The sequence below is a fragment of the Camellia sinensis genome, chromosome 1, assembly GCF_055761805.1.
Source record: "Camellia sinensis isolate YWXY chromosome 1, ASM5576180v1, whole genome shotgun sequence".
Classification (NCBI taxonomy): Eukaryota; Viridiplantae; Streptophyta; class Magnoliopsida; order Ericales; family Theaceae; genus Camellia; species Camellia sinensis.
This window is the reverse complement of record NC_138961.1, coordinates 97,040,922-97,061,809: the sequence shown is the minus strand read 5'-3', so window position 1 is coordinate 97,061,809 and position 20,888 is coordinate 97,040,922. Positions and strand designations below refer to the sequence as shown.

The 20,888-nt window shown below is 38.1% G+C and overlaps 2 protein-coding genes across 7 annotated transcripts in view; both read left to right on the top strand.

The window, feature by feature from the left end:
* Positions 1-2,179: 2,179 nt before the first annotated feature.
* On the top strand, positions 2,180-6,983 carry LOC114257493 (uncharacterized). 5 transcript variants are annotated; one of them, XR_014336818.1, is made up of 6 exons: positions 2,180-2,437; positions 2,566-2,727; positions 4,154-4,363; positions 5,034-5,239; positions 6,106-6,153; positions 6,576-6,983. XR_014336818.1 is itself a non-coding variant. In XM_082881159.1 (5 exons), the coding sequence occupies exons 1-4, from the start codon at positions 2,421-2,423 to the stop codon at positions 6,147-6,149; spliced, it is 414 nt and encodes a 137-aa protein (XP_082737285.1). In that variant the 5' UTR covers positions 2,269-2,420; the 3' UTR covers positions 6,150-6,153; positions 6,576-6,983. The 5 variants fall into 5 exon arrangements, 4 of the variants coding, with proteins under 4 accessions (XP_082737285.1, XP_082737282.1, XP_082737280.1 ...); XM_082881159.1 differs by lacking the exon at positions 4,154-4,363 and having other exon boundaries at positions 2,269-2,437; positions 2,581-2,727; XM_082881156.1 differs by lacking the exon at positions 4,154-4,363 and having other exon boundaries at positions 2,269-2,437.
* Positions 6,984-7,043: 60 nt separating this feature from the next.
* LOC145796106 (dolichyl-diphosphooligosaccharide--protein glycosyltransferase subunit 2-like) overlaps positions 7,044-20,888 on the top strand; it is a 44,171-nt gene continuing 30,326 nt past the window's right edge. The window contains exons 1-2 of one of the 2 annotated variants that reach the window (XM_082881128.1): positions 7,044-7,169; positions 7,280-7,358. The gene's annotated coding sequence lies outside the window, so the exon portion shown is untranslated. Of the gene's footprint in view, positions 7,170-7,279; positions 7,359-7,405; positions 7,521-20,888 lie in introns of those variants that run through there. The other variant, XR_014336813.1, reaches the window with a different exon arrangement.

Genomic DNA, 20,888 nt, shown 5'->3' with positions numbered 1-20,888 from the left:
TTAAATTAGATGGTTTTATTTGAATTACATATGTTCGATATTTGCTAGGAAATTGACAAGAAAATGAGAAATTTGAGCTATGTTCAAATTTATGGAAATTAATTGCTTTGGATTTGAATTTAGTTGTCTTAACATGAAATTGAGTTTCAATTGTACATGCATTATGAATTTTTTAATAATATGAAAAGTTTAATTCATGTTTTAAAATTTGTGGGTTTGATATAAAGAAAATGAGTTAAAACTAAATCTGGACAATTGGAGCATGATTTTGAATAAATGATTTCTAATTGAAAGTGTCTACTGAATTATACGTTGGTTCTCCATATTTGTGTACCAAAAATACATATTTTTGAGGCTTTGAATATCAAATCCGAACTTCAATTACAATTCTAAAAATTCCAGAATTCACACTGTCCGCTCAAGCGAGGAAAGTCTCGCTCGAGCGTGAAAATTGAGTTCTCATAAGTGTTTCAAAATTTTATAGTTCGCTCGAGCGACCAAAGTGGCGCTTGAGCGAGGCCCTTATTTTTAGCAATTTTTGACTAACTCTTTTAAATGCATAATTACATCCTCATGACATTTTAAGTATTCTTAGGCACCAATTGGACTCTCATAGTCATGGAATAAACTAGAAACACATAAAGAGAGTTGAATTAAAATGAAATGAATATTAAATGGTGCTTCTATTGTGTTTTTGTTATGTGATTTATATAGGTGGGCATCCGAGGCCTTATATCGACTTAACCCACTGTGAGTAATAATGTTGTAAAGCTATGCTCAATTATAATTATTTTCTGAACGATTGACTATACTGTTTTCTGAAATGACATTGTTTACCGAATGAATGTTTGTCCTATTTTACGAACGGTACTTGTGGCATCCATAGCAACTGACTGTTACTGCTACTGCTACTGCTACTGTTACTGATACTGTTACTGTTACTGTTACTGTTACAGAAATCTCTGTCAGTTCCTATCCTTGGAACTACGGTTACTGTATTGATGGCCATCATCTGACTGTTCGGTCTATTAAGACCTACTATACTGTTCTGCTATTGGATGTACCACGTATGACTGCTATGACTTCTAAATGACTGATACGACATGAAATATGAGACATTGATTGAATAACTAATCTACAGATGCAATTGACTGTTTTAATTATTGAAAGGACATTCATTCTTAACCCCTTTACACACTCGTTATTCACTGGGTTTTATCTCACAGTTTATTGTATATATGTAGGTAGTCAGGCACCGGAGTAAAGTTAGCGGCGTCAGCCTAATTTCGTTTTGTCAAGCCAACCTACTGTGCCTCACCACGAGGTCCCAAACCATTATTGTCAAGGCTTTGTTTTGGGTGGTCTAAATCCACCTCAAGTGAATTTCATAAGTTGTTTTGGCTTTGGGATTTAATTCCCTAACATGTCTTTTATTTTGTACTTAGACATGTTTTGGACTTCAGTTTTTACATATATATTGAATATGGACTTGGACTTATGTCTGCATTGGTGTATATATATATATATATATATGTAAGTTGTTTGTGCATTTAAGTCCTCACAGCTCTTTGGCATTATGTTTTAATATTTACAGGCTTCCACTGACCTCTCATATTGTATAATTGTTATTACTGTTAAACAGGCTTTTGGTAATCATGGATTACTGGCCGAACTACAACAAAACTGACTTTTTACGGCACTACATCAATGGCATATAATAAATACACACCGTAGTTTCTCACTTTTACGATTTGCTTTTTTTGCACGTTATAAATACGTTTCCAACCACGACGTGTCTATTGTGTAGGCCGTGAAAGATAATAACGATAATTTTTTTACGACTTGCAATGCGCGCCGCAAATAATAAAACTTTCTACGACGTGCATATGGCGTGCCGTTAATACATCAATTATACACGACGCACATATGCCAGCGTGAAAAGTATTCACCTTTCACGATACACACAACCGTCGCCGTTAAAAATATTATACTTTTTACGACATACATATCACTTGTCGTTAAAAATATTACACTTTTTACGACGCACATATCGCCTGCTGTTAAAAATATTACATTTTTACTACGCAAAAATGAAAAAAAAAAAGAAAAGGAAGCGGCGAAAAAAAATTTGGGGTCCCCCAAAAATAACTATTTTGCCTTATTCTAATCAAAATGAGACATGGGTTTCAATCTCTCTCTCTCTCTCTGATGATGATGACGACGATGATGATGGCCGAATCTAGATCCTACACTCCCTCAACTGTTTCAGAACCTTTGTCTACAAAGGTCTACCGTCGGACCCGTCAGAACGGCGATCTCGAATGGGCTGATTGCGCAATTTGAGATATCTCTTCTTTGTGGTTCTGCAAAGTTGATTCTCTATTACTTCTCTCTGAATCCATGCGAAAATTAACAGAAGCATGAAGTCCTCCTCCAGGTATTCTCTTTTGTGCTGAATTTGCAGGTACTATATCAGTTTTAGTGCTCCTAAATTTACATCTTGATGAGTTTCTGAACAGTCACCTTCGACAAGAGCCATATTGGTTTGCAACTCACTCACAACAGCCTTTCCATGTGCAGCTTTGTTGCTAAAAACACTAGGATGTATGTATATTCCTGTGGATGCATCCATATCAGATCTGAAGGGAGAAATTCCCACTCCAACTTGATCGTGTTCTTCATCGTGCCTTATAACCCGGTCCTGACTTTGCATGCCCTCTTGCAGAGGTATTAAATTATCCCGAGCATCTTCAAGAATATTACTTTCCTTTAAACAAAAAGTAGATTTCTGATTGTTTTCTTCAAACCGAGTCCTCTTATTTTTTTTCTTGCTTCGAATTACCTTTCCATCACCAGTCCTGTTTTCATTGCATTGAATTTTGAAATCACTATGTAAACCCTCTCAACCAAACACATCTTTTACTGATTTAGAATTAGCAATTTCAGATGCTGAGTCAAAGCAATTGTGCGTTGGGTAAGACCTTTTAGAGTCTACGCAATTGTTCTCTTGATCTCTCTCATAAACCCGAATTTTTTCAGACACACTCTTCGACCATCTCATTTGTGAAGGAGGTTCTTGGTCTTTGGCTTGAAGTGTTTGCCTCCTTTTGGTCTTAGCCTTGGCATCCCTTTCAACATTTTCTTGAACAGAGACCTGACACAGTTCATCTTTGCCCTAATTTTTCTCTCCGTTTCTGTTTTCTGTTCAAATGTAAGTATGATATAGCCATCTTCAACGTGGTTTTCTTGGGTTACTAGTACTAGTCTTAACTGTGCACTTTGGCCTCGTTTGGGAAGTGGCTATTTTAGTAGGCTATTTTAGTTTTTGACTATTTTAGTAGGCTAAAATTTTTGTGTTTGGGAAGATGATTGGATTTTTTTGTGATTGGATGTGATGTTTGTGAGAGAAAAAGTGAAATGATTATGGGTTTGATGTGATATTTTGTCTTATTAGTTATTTTAGCCTATTTTGTTTTTTTTGTGAATTTTAGCCTAAATTGGGCTATTTTTTTTCTTCCCAAACACCCCTATGTGTTTGTTTAATTGACTGAATGGTGTGTTTGTTGGAATTACAAAATAAATTTTTCATGTAGTGGTTTAAATGTATTATAATAGATATTGAGCAAGAAATGGCTGCTTAACTGTGTACTTTTGTTTGATGCTACCATCTTATCTATATCCATAGAACTGAATCATCTTAGTTACCCTGGTGTCCTTTGATTCATTTTTTTTCCCATCTAATTTAACTTGCAAATTTTTTGGGAAGATTGCAAATAAGGAGTATTGACATTTTTGCTAGTTTATATTATACGAAAGTGAGGTTTTAACAATAAAGGTTGAGCTCTAAGTGTTAACTAAATTTCTTATTTTTTTGGGCTAATTGAATTGGGGAATATATGTTTGTAGACTTGGATAGCCTTCTACCACAGATAGAGAAAGAAATGACTAATTTTTCATGAAAAAAAAGAGGAAACATGTGGATATTATTATTAAAGCAGTTATGGAAGATGTTAGAGCCAGAATGAGTTCATGGAGAATGTAAAGAATGACATTTGAAAACTGGCAAACTTGTATTCTTTTGACTGGAATATATCTATGACCCATATATACTGAAACGTTAATTAGCTACTTATGTGTACTAATGATGATGCAGCCAAATTCTTGACGAGGATAATGATTTTTCTGCTATCTTGATTTGGGAGCTAAGGGATTGTGAATTCTTGAAAGATTTCCTAATTCATTGGTTGCTTAATTGTTGAATGAAGCTTGAGTGATGATTAGAGGATCAATCTGCTCCAGTCCTTCATTCTTGATCATCTTGATGGCATTTAAAACTGCTCTAATAGGCAGCACTGCCAGATCTGTAAGTGCCAGATCTGTGAGCAATTTTTCTGTTCTTTTTTTTTTTTTTTGGTTCTGTTCTGTTTTTTTCCTCTCAGATTTTCCTTATCTTCTGACTTTTTTATCAATGGCACAGATTGAAAAGCCTTTACAAAGAAACTATTACTCTTTTTTTTTTTTGGATTAAAATTTTAGCTTTCGGTTGACAACCTCATCATGACATTGTTCAAATTGTTTGTTAGGCTCTAATTTATTTAGCCATGAATGATATTATGTTTCTTTTCTTATTGTTATTTTTATTTCAGTTGATAGATTTAGTTTTCTTTTTCTTTCTATTTTCCCAATTATCTCTTTTAGTTGCTGCCTTAAAAGGGATAATAAATTGGATTTGTGTGGTTGACTCCAATGGACAAACATGATAATGGGGGATGAAGAGAATATTTTCTTAAAAATATTTTCTAATGTTTGGAATACTGATTATTCATAGACATGTATCAATTGTATCAGTTAATTATAATGATGCTTTTGGATTGAATAAGAAATAGCTGAAAGTTCAGCCTTTACCTTGGAAGGGATCATTTCTTAAATAGGACATAACTTCTTTGTGTAGTGCCCGTGCTTCTTAGGAGTAGCTGTACTGGTTTAGTGGTTGAGTAATTTTAATTTTAATTTATTCCATCTCATGGTTGTAGGTATGAAAAGCGGTACATGGATGAGGCTAAGCTAAAACCTGCTGAACAAGTGATAGATGACAAAATGACGGAAACTTCAACAGTTCAAACAACTTCTAAAACAGAAGCAGGGAATATGAACCTGAAAAGTAAAACCTCATCATCTACTGAGCTGGACTTGGATGTATTTCTTCTGGGAGATCTTGGTGACAATGATGAGGGCCCAGGTACACCATTAGCCCTTCTTGACTTGTTAGCTTGTGTAGCCATCATCCTTCAACATAAAGATTGCGGTTGACATTTCTACATTTTTTTTTTTTCCATTTTATTACATATTTACTTATTTGCACGCCATCCATTTTTTAGTATCTGGGTCATTTAAAGTCTTGTTATGTTTCTGAAAGTCTTGTTATGTTTCTGAGAACACTAGTGTAAATGTTTCGTCTAGATGTGCCACCTTTTCACTATGGTGCTGATGAATTACCCTCTGCTTTAACTGAGTCACTATAAAGGTTGCATGTTTAAATGATTCAAGTACATCCGTTAATCTGCTAAGGTAATCCAGTGGTCCATAAACCCAGAGATCTTGAGTTTCACTACAATTGGCAATGCCTTGTCTTACCCGATACCAATGGCTTGCTGGTTGTTGCAGGTATTTGGGGGTTTACCTAGTACGTGTGGGTCCAAAGTGGCCTAGCCTTGGTTCCTCGTCATCGTACAAAATCAAGAGTTTATCTAATCAGTCTTCATACTTTTTAACTGCTGTCAAGGGACCACAAAAAACAAACCTAATCAAAATAATGCAATGATCAACTGTAATGTCATGGAGTCTTAATTCGTGTTCCAATCCAATTAATGACCGTCCTCTCAGTCTGTACTTTTTATTTATGGGTCACCTTCTACTGATTGTGCAAGGTTTGGTACACGCCATTTGTATGTCACACTTGCTGTTGGGATTTTTGTTTCCTACACATCTACTTGTTTTATTTTCAATGTACTTTAAATGACTAGGCAAGCTACAAATGAACAATTTTCTATTGTTTTCTGAATGTTCTTAAGTTTCAGCATGTTGATAGTCTTTCTGGTCTTTCAGATGATGGAGACGGGAATTTAGGTGATGATTTTGAGAAGATCTAGTTTGGTAAGCACTATCTGTAGTTCTTTTTATCTTTTATTAATGTTGTTACACTCCAATTGGTTGTATCAATATCTTCTCATGAACCATATAAAATGGCCCATATGGCAGTCAAATGACTTAATTTTCATTTATATTTTGACTTGAATATAGGAAATTAGGCTAAGTAGCTATCCAATTGCTATCAGATCGATCAAATTTGAAAATAACCCAATCTAATCTTGTAAGGATGTGATTATGAGCAAATATGTGTTGCCAAACATGGCTGCAGGAACATGTTCATTACTTTCTGTCAAATTCAATGAGTTATTTTTCAACTGAACTCATATATATACAAATATGATCTGAATTTATATCATCTGAGTGATGGATTCTGTGTGTGGTGGCATTGTTATTGACTTCGTGCTCACATTTGCTCAAATCTGCAGGAAGATGGAAAGAGAAATGGCCGAAGGTCACCCTAGTGGCTGCACACAATATTCAATGCTAAGATTTCCAAGAGTATAAAGCATTGCTGTCAATGGAGAAGATGATTAACATGGATGACCAGTGATGATCCAACTATCTCCACACTTTCATTTATTTTAATATCCCTCATTTAATAGCCCACCTTACTTTTTTCTTTGTGGGAAATGTGGGTTTGGTGCTGTTAAGTTCAATGACCATCTGTAGTTAGGTTTTTAGTTTTTAATATTATTATTATTATTATTATTTTTATTTTATTTTATTTTATTCTGTTTTCTTCTGGTTTTTATTTTTGTTATTTTATCAATACAACAATAATTCATGCTGGGCTTGTCTTTTTAATATATATATATTTTTTCTAAAGACCTAAATCATGTACATTAAATTTTTTGTCCTTGTTTTTCGAACACAGATGTACTTTAGCATTAACATATGCTCAAAACTGTAGAGATGTGCTCTTTGTTTTGCAGAAGCAGAGCTATATTACTTCAGAAAATTGTCATTTTCGTCGAGCAGTTTTGGTTGCTTAAATTTGGAGAGTCCCGGTAACATTTCTGGTAAAGCTATATTATTTCAGAAAACAAACCCTTTTCCTCATATGATTAATGGCTTATTGCTTGATTAGTTTTGGACAAATTAATAGGGTGTATAATATCTTATTATGCAGGGAAGCAATTGGAAAAATTCGTATTAGTCTTTTATATAGAAAAAAAACAATTTTTGTACAAAACTTCTCGTAGAGCTAGGTAATTTTTTTTCTTCTAATTTTTCATTTAATCAGTTATTGTAATTGTGATATCTCTTAGCTTCCAAATGCCCATCCATGTGGCATCTACGGAATAAATGAAAAGCAATGGGATCTGTGAATATTTAACTCCCAGAACCCTTTATATTTTCACAGCACAGAGGTATTCTCTTTTCAATTTCTCTCATTTATTGTATTCCCAAAAGTAGTGTAATTTTTTTTTTTTTATAGAAGTCATTATCTTTAAATCTATGACTATTTTACTTTGCTCTACAAAGTAGCCTCCGCTCTGTTTTAGTTTGAATCTTTGCTTTTTCTATTCTATTAAAACTAAAAAGCTTCTCAACCTTCAAAATCAAGGTCTCTTTAATTTTTATTTATTTATTTTCTTTCTTCTCTAGGTTTTGGATTTTTTGCTGAGGTGTGCTATATTTACATTCCTTTCTTTGTGAAGAAAAAGACATAACATATATGCATTGGTAATTATATTATGTAAAAAATATAGCATTTATGATGTGTACTGAGAATAAGCTATCACCCCTTTCATTTTGTCCATGTTGTCTACACATGTCTCTACACATATATATGATCTCTTCTAGAATAAGCTATGATGTGTATTGAGAATAAGCTATCACCCATTCTTAATATTCACTTAATATTCTGCACTTGATGAATATTAGGCATGATCATGCTTCTTTGCAGAAAGAATTCAGAATGATTTCTGTGAAATAGTTTTGAAATGGTTCTTTTTCTATGAAATGATTTCTATTGGTTTCTCTTTAATGGGTTTGAGGGGTTTCTAATACATTGAAATAAGATGATGGAAACTCTCTTTTTATCAGATAATGGAAAAATAAATTAGTTTTTCCAATTATGAAATTTTGATACATGATCACAATTGTTTTGTTTGCTCGAATGGCTATTTGTGCCTGTTTGGTGCAGCTTAAAAGCTGTTTATTTTAGCTTTCAACTTAATTTAAACTATTTTGATATGTTTGGTTTAGCTTAACAATGCAGCTTATAGTTTTTTGTAAGTGAGAAATCAGTTTATTCTTTGAGTGGGGCAGGAGATGCTTAATTTATAAGTCAGAAATCAGCTTATGTTTATAGTTATAAGTTATAAGCTGTTAAGGCAAAGGCATAAGCTATAAGCACTTTTTCACAGCTTTACCAAACAGGGCATTTATCTTAAACAGCTAATTATTTTGCCTTTACAAAACACTGCTATCTCTTATTTCAGTCGATTTTTCTTTTTTACTTTTTTTTTTTAATTTTTAAAAGATGAAATGAAACATTGCTATGACAATTTTTTTTTTTCAATTTAGATACTGCATTAAATTAGGAAATGCTTTAGCTTTTTACAATGGTTTATTTAGCTAACCAAACTTGAATGGCGAAAAAAGATTCATATAGCTGACTTCACTTGATTGGGATACAAGGCTTAGTTTGGTTTGATTTGTTATAATAGTTTATTTAACTAAATATTGTATAGTGGCATACTGAATTTCAACAATTTTCTACATTGCAAATGTTGTGTAAATTTTCGTCTTGTATGCTCATTTTTTCCCCTGCATGTTGTAGTTAGTTTAGAAGCAATACAAATGGTTAATGTTCAATTATTTGGGACTCGTGGAGCTCACATTTTAGGGATATTAGTGATATGGGGATCAGATATGTTAGCAACCAAGCGAGGGAAGTCATGTAGTCGTCTCATTTCTTTTACCGAGCCAATGAACCGTCTTGACTTTGATATAGTAGCAGGTTTATTTACTTATTTGGTAGGTTATAAATAATAATAAAATAAAAATTGTTTGGCCACTTTATAGAACTCTCTGGCTGGAAGATTTTGTGATTTGGTGGGTCGACATGGGTTCGATAATGAAAAAAATATTTATGTCGTGCCCTGGGGGCTTTGGTTTTACAGTTCGGATTCAAATGTCATGGTTTTGAATCTAATCCCGCAAAGTGCAATGCGAGATCGATAAATCACCAAATAGTCCAAATCTGATAAATCGTTTTGGAAAATTGATTTTTAAGAAAGAAGTGCCAAACATGGACTGTTTTGTCAGATACAGAGTCGTTACTTAAATATTTTATTTTGGAGAAATTTAGGAAATCTTGACTCGTTGCCTAAGGTCACGTGTCCGTCATCACCAAAGTTACCTCGGCTCGGGAACTTGGGTACGATTGGGGAAGGTCATTTATGAGCACCTCCGCTCGCCCGATTCAAAGATTGGCCTGTACTAAGTATGATATTTTGTTTTGAAAACATGTGTGTTCTTATTCCGGTTAATTAGCTAGAATTACTATGTGATGCACACAACACACAAGTATAGACTAGATCGCTTAATTTGGAACAAAGTATCGCATACTCGTTTGTTTGAAAATGGTTTGGAGTTTGCTACTCGCAAGTAGGCTAAAATACGGATTTCGATGAATTGTCCCGATTCAAGCAATCCAACCTTCACCCACAGGCATTCGGGCAGTTTAAGTCACATAAGCAATTAGTCTCATGGCAAGCATGTTGTCATGTTAACACTCACACACATGCAAGATGCTAAAGTATAAACACTTACAGTGTACTCCGAGTCAAAACAAGGAATATGTTAGTAATCAATGTATGATCAAAGTCCATGTTAAGATGGCTAATGCATCGCAGACAAAATGCAATTAGAATAAGCTCGGCTAATCTAAAATGGCATATGAGATGCATCAGTTGATACATGTATTCAAGTTGAAATTGAAATACAATGCAGTTAGTATGATGCGTCGAGCCTGGTGCATGCAAAAACAGATGAATGATGCAAACATGTATAGCATAAGGATGCTAATTGAAATATGCCCTAAATCTAACCATCGTAAGCGGTTAAATAAAAGGGGGAAAGAAATGGAGGTTGGAAGACATGCATCACACACACGCATGCTTATTACACAATTGTGCCCTCTCGACGGAGGGACCAAAAGAATAATACAATTTAACTAACTAATTAACTGCCCTAGCTAATTAATTAATTACACAACCAAAACAAAATAAATAACCAGTTTAAATTATTAAAGCATTGAAATAGCCTCGGGGCGAAGGATGAATGCATGCTCGGGCAGGTTCGCTCAGAAACCCGTTGCCATGCCAATTGTTGTCTCTGTTTGCACTGTTTCATGCCTTTGAAAGCTGCGCAAGTCCCAAGGCTGGTTCTGAACCACTCCTTGAGCACTGTGGGAGGTCACCGGCCAAGAGACAGGACTATCGGCCATGGAAGGATAGTCATCGACCAAAGATGGGGCCATCGGCTGGATATTGGTAGTCGGCTGGCACTGAAAGTGGCCGATCGGCCATTTATTCCTGCAGAACACTGGTTTTGCTGCAGCAGAGGACAAACAAAGCATGGCTATGCATTTACAAGGCGATGTTTGCACGACCACCCTCCCTATCATACTATGAACTCAAGGGAGTATGACTCTCGGCCCTCGGACCACCAATCACGCAATTCAATGCATGATGGTCAAAGAGATCAAGTGTGCAATTTATATAAAATGAAATGTACACAAACACATAAAGGGGACCCCAACCTCCATCATGGTTGATCAAGAGGCAAAGGATGCATGCTTAATGCCATGCAACCTAGGCATGCAAGCAAGCTAATGCAACATGAGCATGGAAACAAGCAATGTGCAATAGGCATACAACCTAGACGAATAAACATATAAGGCATGTAACAACAATGCCAATGACAAATATGCAACATGTAAGGCAAACATGTGACAACATATAAAGGGACAAGTATGCGACAAGCATGCAACATACTAGCATGCAACAATATGCAAGGTACTAAATACGCAACAAGCATGCAACAACATGCAAAGGATGGACTTAAACCAAAATGGACAGCTCTCAAATAGGTCCAAATTAGTGGTCAAAAGGCTAAGGACATGAGGGCAAATGCACATACAAACGTGCATGCTAAATGGTCCAATACTTTAGCATAAAAGGGTAACTTTTAAGAACACTTAAAAGGAATGGAAAACATGCAAATGTGACAACATTACGTGCCCTGAAATGAGGCTAGGAGTGATGCCAAACCACATAAACAAGTCAAGCATGGCATGCTCAAGACTGAAGCCTAAGACTAGTCGAGGGACTTGAACCAAAGTTACACAAAACAAAGAGCATATGGCAAGTATGACCCAAAACAATCCTAAGTCATGCTAAAGTGAGCCTAAAACATGCAACGACCAAAGACAAAATGAGCTAAGACAAAGGGGGAAAATCATGAGGCATGCAAGGCTACCAAAGAGGTGTTACACTACACCTAATACAACCAAATATAGCATGATTTAAGCAACCAAAAACAGAGTCATGGCATGTCAAAATGAGCCCAAAAACCCGCTTAGATGGCACCCCAAAGGCCTAAACATGGTGGCATACGCAATGGTCCAAACATGGAGCACAAAACAACAACTCTTCAAAGCATTAAAAGGATGGAAAATGCAAGCATACAAGCATGAAATATGGACTGAAATATCATGACAAGTGATGCCAAATCACTGAAATGGCCCAAATAAAAAATGCTAGTGACTCACATACTCGAAGCTAACAAGCTAGAATGCATGGAGGCTATACAAAACATGTCAAGCATAACCAAAACAATGAAAAACATAGCTTAAGCATGCTATAACAAGGCTAAAAGCTTCAAGGAGTTGGGCCAAAATCATGCTAAAAACAAATGTTACAACATGATGCATGTTAAGGCCAAATGATTGGATTACAAGACAAGTGTATGAAGCATACATGGCATGTCTAAACCAACTCAAAACAGAGGTGTATCATGGCAAAACAAAGCCTAATACATATTGAAATGAAGCTAAAACAAGCTGAACACACATGCTACCACATAAGCCATTTATGCAAGCATTAAAGACAACAAGGAGAGGGGATGACCCTCTCCTATTTAGGACCTCAAAATCACCTCTCTACCATTGAAAATTCTCTGGATTTCAGTGGTAGAGAGGTCATGCAAAGACCAAAACAATGGCCAAAAGGTATGGCCTAAAACAAGGCCTAACAAGGCCTTGGGGGGGGGGGGACAATCCCAAACCTCAAAGTGACTTTAAACAAAGTTCTAAAGCACACAAAATTAGAACTTTTGTCAGTTATAGTTGAAACTTAAAACAATAAGCAAGAATGACTAAAAGCCTAAACAAGAAAGGGGTAACTAAAGTAAGGATGCTCACCCTTGTAGACCTTCTTTAGGAACAAAGCTCCAGCATCTTTCTTTGGTCAAAACCAGTCCAAGAACCCTAACAACAACCTTCTAAGGCCCCAACAACCCAATGATGGTGTAATGCTAGGTGTTCTAGTACAAAAGTAAGACAAAACTCACTTTAGGTCACAAAACAAGACCAAACCAAAAAAAATAGATACAACACTATATCTATCCTCTCAAAAACCAATTTTTCTGAACCTTTGAGGAGGGAGGAGGAGCTCCCTCTTTATAGAGGCTCAAATTCTAAAGCTTCTAAGAGAAGCTAAACAAGAGGCAAATCCCTCCATACACGTGTATGGAGGGGGTTAATTGTGGGTGTCAGCTGTGCCAGCTGGCACAAAATATCTGCATAAAGCAGATGAACAGGGTTCGGCCAGCAAGAATGGCCGATCGACCAACACAATGGCCGGTCGACTAAATATAGTGTCGATCGGCCAACACTCTTGGCCGATGGGAAGAAAAGGGGGCCGATGGCTTCAAGCCTTGGCTGGTGTGGTGTAGGGATGGTTGACAAGCCACCCTATTTCCCCAGAAGCAAAACACAAGTGTTTGGTGTACAACCAAGCACAAAACATGCAAGTCGAGAGGTCTTGAGGCAAGGCGCGCAACCGAAACCTCCGAGAAATCAAGACGAACACAAACATGGATGATCGTCGAGTGTTCAAACGATGACGCCCAAGTCTTGAGAACGGTCAAAAATGGGGTGTCTATAGTTGCCCATCTTTGACAGAACTCGAAAGTCACGAAGTGACGAGAGTGAATGTCAAAACTCAAAGACGACCCATTTTTGACAAGGCCGAAGACTTAGACAAATGGGCAAGATAATAAAGAGATGTGCTCGCAGGCAGGGACAAGATGCAAATGACATGCACAATGCCGAACATAACTTATGATCATACAAAGAGAGTTGTGATAAAGCAATTATGCAAAATAAATGTAACATTTTAAGCGAATGCTATACAAGCAAATAAACACGAACCAAACTACATCTCATGCAGAAAGGATGTAAGAAAATTATACAATTCTCACTGCGTCTCACGCGAAGAAGATTAAGAGCGACCGTTGGGGACACCCGAGGTCTCAAACAAGATCTCGACGCATTGCACGCGAAAGGAAAAAGAGTGGTACAAGCATTGGAACATGTTCCAAATGCTCTAAAAAAAAGAGGGAAACATAGGGACATATTCCGGTGTTTTGGAATGGTATAAGCATTCCAAATACTCTAAACGAAAAAAGGAGAAACATAGGGACATATCCCAGTGTTTCGGAAAGGTATAAGCATTGGAACGTGTTCCAAATACTCTAAACGAAAGAAGGAGAAACATAGGGACATATCCCAGTGTTTTGGAAAGAGAGGGAGAAACATAGGGTGTATCCCGGTGTTTCGGAAAGGAGGAGAAACATAAGGACGTATCTCGGTGTTTCGGAAAGAGAGAGAAACATAGGGACGTATCTCGGTGTTTCGGAAAGAAGGAGAAACATAGGGACGTATCCTGGTGTTTCGAAAAAAGAAGGAGAAACATAGGGACGTATCCTGGTGTTTCGGAAAAAGGGAGCGTGCATAACAATGCAAGTGGAAAGTGCGTGACAACGCAAGTGAATGGGTGTGGATGACAATGCAACCTAAGATGAATTCCAAATACGCTGAAATCGTGTGAGGAAAGGAACACTCTAACCACGCTGAAATCGTGAGAAGAGGACTGAAAACAACCGCCCAGGTGCGCGCACAATGCAACCTGAGATAAAACACGTCTAGGGCCGCGTTTCACGTGTCTTGAGATAGCCCCGGAGGACAACGATCCTAAACGTTGCATAGCGTGAAAGGATAAATGATTAGAAGACAACACGAGAATGCAAATAAATGCAATAAGTGCAATGATATGATACATGTTACAACATGTTACAAGTAATGTAGAGCATGATGTTTAGGGAATGCAATAAACAAACAAAACGGTGTTTTTAGAAAGCACCTCATGGAGTGAGTGGCGGTAAACCGCTCTACTCTGACGGGGATCTCCCGTTGTGTTCTTCGAACTCTTACCTTCAACTCACAGTAAAAAGATGCTGAAACGCTGACAAAGGATAACTTCTGCATGTAGAAACCACAAATGCCATTTTCTTTCCTGACCAGATTCATAAATTTTCCTAAAAACTCACTACAAACACAGCTAAGATGTCTCTAGTGGGGAATGGTACTCAGGGAGAGCATTTCTAATTGCCATTCTGGCTTTGAAGCAGGCTTGATCTTGCGCTTGAGGTAGAGGCACACTCATATTTCGGAGCATTGACAAGACCTGAAAATGGGGGTGGGCAACGGTTTATCCAAACTGCTCAAACCACCCAACCCGCATATAAATGGGCGGTTTCGCAAATATAATGCGGGCGGATGCGGTTTGAAATATGACAAATTTGCGGGTTGCAGGCGGGTCGCGGGTTAAACCCGCAACTCGCAAAAACCGCCCGCATTTTAATTATTATTATTGTTATTATTTTTTATATACCAACTTTGTAACTTTAACAGGAGCACCTTTATGTTCTCTATGACACTATGATCCTTATTTTTAAGTATTTCTCAACTTTCGCCATTATCAAGTCCTAAACTTGGTTTTTTATATGATTTTCATTGGTGACTCATCCACTTTTTCCTAATAAAATTTTCTTTCTAGTGGTCGATGGAACTTCTAGTTTGATTATTGATTACTGAACTGGCAATTCTAATTGAGTACAACCTTTAATGCATTGATATACATTTTTTAATGCATTGATATACATTTTTTTCATGGCAAAAATGCTAGTATGTAGTCTCTTTGTTTTGGGTACTTTCATTTAATACATTGATATTCAATTTTTATTTGTAAACTCATCAGAAAATTGTTGTCAAATGATCACAAATATATAAAATGAATCTGATGCCTAAATTTGATGGGAATAAAAAACTCAAAAATTAATTTTTAAAGAAAAAAATGTAAACCGCAAACCACCCGCAACCGCCCGTACATCTACAAACCCTACTTGCACAAACCGCAAATCGCACTGCGGGCGGTTGCGGGTTGACTTTTTCTCAAACCGCATAGATGCGGGCGGGTCAAAATCGAACCGCAAATCGCACAAAACCAATCCGCGAACGCCCCTACCTGAAAAGGTACCTCTGGAATACAATCTTGGAATTTTCTAAAGTTGAAACAAACTCATGAATCATCAAAGAGTCTAAATTCGGCAAATCGTTTTTGAAAAACTGATTTTTAGAAAGAAGTGCCAAACATGGACTGCTTTGCCCGATACAAAGTCGCCACCTAAATATTTATTTTTGGGGGAATTTAGGAAACCCTGACTCGTTGCTTAAGGCCACGTGTCCATCATTACCAAAGTTGCCTTGGCTCGGAAACTTGGGTACGATTGGAGAAGGTTAGCTATGAGCACCCCCGCTCGCCTGATCAAAGATCGGCCATTACTAAGCATGATATCGAGTTTTGAAAATATATGTGCTCTCATTCCGGTTATTAGTCTAGAATTACTATGTGATGCGCACAGCATATAAGTATAGACTGGGTTGCCTGAATTGGAACAAAACATCTCATGTTTGTTTTGAAAAACGGTTTGAAGGTGCTACTCGCAAGTAGGCTAAGACGTGGATTTTGCCACCATCGGGTGGGCTTAGAAAACATGATTTTGCCACTCTTAAGTGAGTTTAAAACTCTCATTCAATGCATTGTTCCAATTCAAATAACCCAACCTCCACCCACAGGCATTCAGGCAGTTATATTACATAAGCACATAGCCTCATGGTAAGCATGCTATCATGGCAGTCACTCACACACATGCAAGGATGCTAAGGCATAAACACTTACCGAGTACTCCGAGCCAAAGAAAGAAGCTAATTAGAAATTATGCATGAATTCTAACTATGCTAAGAATGCCTATGCAACACATGCAAAAATGCAACTACAATACGTTTGGCTATTCTAAGATGGCACATGAGATGCAACAATCGATGCATGTATTCAACTTGGAATTGAAATACAATGCAGTTAGCATGATGCGTCGAGCCCGGTGCATGCAATACAGATGAATAAATGCAAACATGCGAACATATAGATGCTAATTGAAACATGCCCTAAAACTAACCATCATAAGCTGGTAAATAAAAGAGAGAAAAACGTGGGGTTGGAAGACATACATCACACACACGCACACTTATTACAACATTGTCCTCCTCGGAGGGTCTGAATGAATAGTACAGAATAAACTAGCCAATCTAAGCTAATTAAATTAATTATTACACAACATTAATTAATTAACAAATTAACTAAGGAAATTAGCATGCAAATTAAACAAAATGGACTGCCTCAGCTCTGTTCCGAATGATAGGGATGTATGCATGCTCAAGTCGCCTTGTCGGGAAATCTATCGCAATGTCCCGATTTGCCTCTGTTTGCAACTGGTCCCAGAACACTGTATAAAGCTCCAGAAGGCTGCTAACCAGTTTTTGCTGCTGGTTTTCGGTTTGCTGCAACAGAGAGCGAGAAAGGGACATGGCAAAGTATTTTTAACATATGTGTGCATGACCACTCTTCCCGTCATTGCATCAGCTCTAGGGAGTGTAGTCCTCGATCCTCGTGCCATCAATCACGCATCTCGACACATGATGGCCGAGGAGTCGGATTGCACGACTCGATGTAAAATGAATGCACATATAAACACAACAAGGCCTAAACTCCATCATGGATAATTCGGCGTGCCGGTGACCGAGAATCGAGGCACGTTTCGTCACTTGGAGTACGAAATGTCCCTCGTTTCCCGTGTTTGGACTAAACACTACTTCAAACACAATGCAATACACATGGCATGCATGAATGTAACTCTAACATGCAACCTAAACATAATGCAACCTAATCATGCTAGCATGCGAGGGATGATATGCAAACATGCAACTAGCATACACAATGCTATGAACTAAGAATGGCATACCCAATGCACATGAACTATATGGCATACGCAATGCACATACGAAGATGGACATGCACGAAGACATGAACAAGGCATACACAATGCGACGATCAAGCATGCGACAACATGGATATGGCATACATAATGCAAGATGGACTTAAACTAAAATGAATGGGCCTCAGCCACACTCAAATCAGTGGCCAAACATGATGAAAACGAAGCAACAACACACATGCAAACATGCACAAATGCAAGGGACCAAACTTAAGGTACAAAGTGCAACTCCACCAAAGCATGGTAAGCATGAAATATGGCATACAATCACATATTTTTCATCTCTGAAATGACATGCAAGATGGTCCCGAATCATGCAAACACCTCACACAATGCATGCTAGATGGCCCGGATACCGAAACTAGCGAAGTGCATTACACTAGAGGTACACAAAGCAATGCTCAAATGACCCAACCAACCCCAAACAGTCCCTATGCAGGTCCAAGACAGTGGAAAAATGGTCTAAAATGATGGCTTAAAATGTATAGAAATGAAACTCATGCAATGGTCCATAAATGAGGTATTTATGCATAACTCTCAAACACGTTTAAAGAATGGAAAACATGGGAATATGGCACAAGTATAGGCTCTGAAATGACATGCTCAATGGCCCCAAAACATGAAAACACCTCAATATAAGCATGCAATAGGCTTCAAAACTTAAGGCTAGGCAAGGGTATAACACTGCAACCATGCATAGCAAGCATCATTCGACCATGAGGCATAAAAATAGAGCTAAGGCAGTCCAAAACATGCACAAAATCAGTTTAAGGCATGGTCAAAAAGTGCTAGAATCAAAGACCAAAATAGTATGCAATACAAGCTAGTGAAGAGGGTTTACACTACAAGTATATGAAGCATTCAAGAGGCTACTAAACCAGCAAAATTCAGAGGTATGACATGCCAAATAAAGTCCAAAAACTCATTGAAAAAAGGTCAATGCATGCAAGAATGACATGCTCCTTTGATAGGCTATGAAGAGGGTTATTCTACACATGCAAGATGGACACCCAATATGGAAAAACAAGCTCTGGATAGAGCCTATGCAGGTCCTAAAATTCACCAAAAATGGGCTGAAACATGGCTTGGAAGCATTCAAATAAGGGCTCATTTGTTAGGCTAAATATGCTAGAAATCAAAACAAGGAGAGAGAGGGTCACCCCTCTCTGATTTTGGCTCTCAAAAATGCATAATAACCACTGAAAATCTGCTGGATTTCAGTGGTCAAAAGGGCAAACAAAGCTCAAAACAAAGGCCTTAATGCATGGCTCAAAACAAGGTGAAATGAAGCATGTAAGGGGGTAGATGACCCCCAACAGAAAAATGATCTTAAACAAACATGTTAAAGACCTCAAATTAAGACTTTTTTTATTTTACACCAAAGCTCAAAAATGCTTGCAAGTATGGCTAAAAGATGGAGCAAAATAAAGCTCAAAAGAGGGAATAGGGTGTTACCTTTGTAGCTCAGCAACTCCAGCAGCTTATGGACAAAAAATGCAGCTCCTTAGGACCTCTCAAGACCCTCCAAGAAGCTTAGGTTGGTGTTGGAGGTGTTAGGCTAAGAGGTAGTGTGCAAAGGGGCAAGAACTTAGCACTTTTGGAGCCAAAATAGAGATATAAAAAGGGAGGTATATGTGTATGCCTTAGAGAAATTCTGAACCCTTGCAAAGGAAGAGGAGGCCTTCCTTTATAGACAAGAGGAACTAAAACTTCTCCATGAAGCTTCAAACCAAGGTGGAAGATCCTCCATATGTATGGAGGATCCAGTCTGTGTCTCCCAACTGGCACAGCTGGAATCAACTCATTGAGACAAGACAAGAGGAAAGGGGCCGACCAGTTTAGGTGGTCGGCCAGCCAGTTCAGGTGGTCGGCCAGCCAGTTCAAAAGGGTCAACTCAACAAAAAGTGGTCAGCAGCCCCATTTGGTGGTCTCCCAATTGAATGCAAGCTAGTGGTGTGGTGGGAGACCAATAATTGTGGCCCAAAAATGAGGGAGACCAGTTACCTGTCAAGAAAATCGGTCGGCGGGGGAAAAGTGGTCTCCATGGATAAAAGGTGGTCTCCCACCCTTGTACCACCTTCCAAACAATGAAAACAAGGTCAATGCCAAAAATGAACCAAGACGGATGCAAAACGAGGGTTCGGGGGTCAAAACGCGCAGCCGGGTGCCCCAAAAATAGGCCGTTAAGCATCGAAAGTGGCGTGCGACCACAAAGGTGGTCTCTCGGGCCACAATGTCTCTCTAGAGAGAGGAAACAAGGTGTGTGCCAAAAATCGGAGCAAACGGAGAAGGTTAAGCGGTCCCGAACCGAGGCGCACAGCCGACGACTTCGAAAACTAGAAACTGGTCTCCAAACGGGAACAGTGGTCTACGACCACGAAAAGTAGCCTACGGCCACTGAGAGATGGTCTATGAGACCTCTCCCTCCCTTCGGGAAGAGAAAACAGAACCTGATTCGCAAACCAAGGCAAAGCACAAAAGAGTCCCGAAGTCTGGAGGTAAGGCTCTCAGTTGAGACTCCGTAACCTCAAAGCGAGCACAACATGCGCAATCACCGAGTGCTCAATCAATGACGTCTGAGTCTTAAGGTCAGTCAAAAATGGGGTGTCTACAGTGCTTCGCACTTGGTTTGATACGTCGTTGCTCGGAAGATGAGATAGCTTTCGGCATTTTGCTGTTAGCTTCAGTTGTGCCCTTTTCTGGCAGGTAGAGTGCCCTTTCTGGCAAGTAGAGTGCCCTTTCTGGCAAGTGTGGTGACAATGGGGAAAAGACAGAACACCTGACTCAACTGTACTCCTAGTTCATCATTTTGACCATTTTTTGTTTTGGCTTTCTACTAAAACAATTTTGATCAATATAATAGTTAGATTAACATGCTTGTTCGATTTTCTGATTTAAAATCACGCAAGTTAGGCTATGAGCACTGAAATTTTTTCTTTTTTAGGTCCAAGAAACGGTCCAGTTTTGAAAAAAAAATGGAACAAATTTTCGAGAAAGTTAGTCAACTTCATTAAAAATTCTCAAAACTGTTTTTGCAAATGGCCACTGCTCAACCGACACAGAATTTACTCTTGAGATGCACAACCTCAGATCCAAAACAATGGAAAATTGCCCCTTGTCTAAATGGCACTGCATGGTAACGGAAAGTTGCCCCTTGTTTGAATAGCACCGCAACACACTGTATGGCAACGAAAAGTTGCCCCTTGTTTGAATAGCACCTTAGCACACTGTAGCCAGTTCTCATAGTGACAATCACCACTGAACTCCCG

Excerpts from the sequence above, each read along its gene's own strand:
- LOC114257493 (XM_082881149.1), top strand. Across the intron at positions 2,728-5,033 it reads TTGCATGCCCTCTTGCAGAG|GTATGAAAAGCGGTACATGG; the intron begins GTATTAAATTAT and ends TCATGGTTGTAG.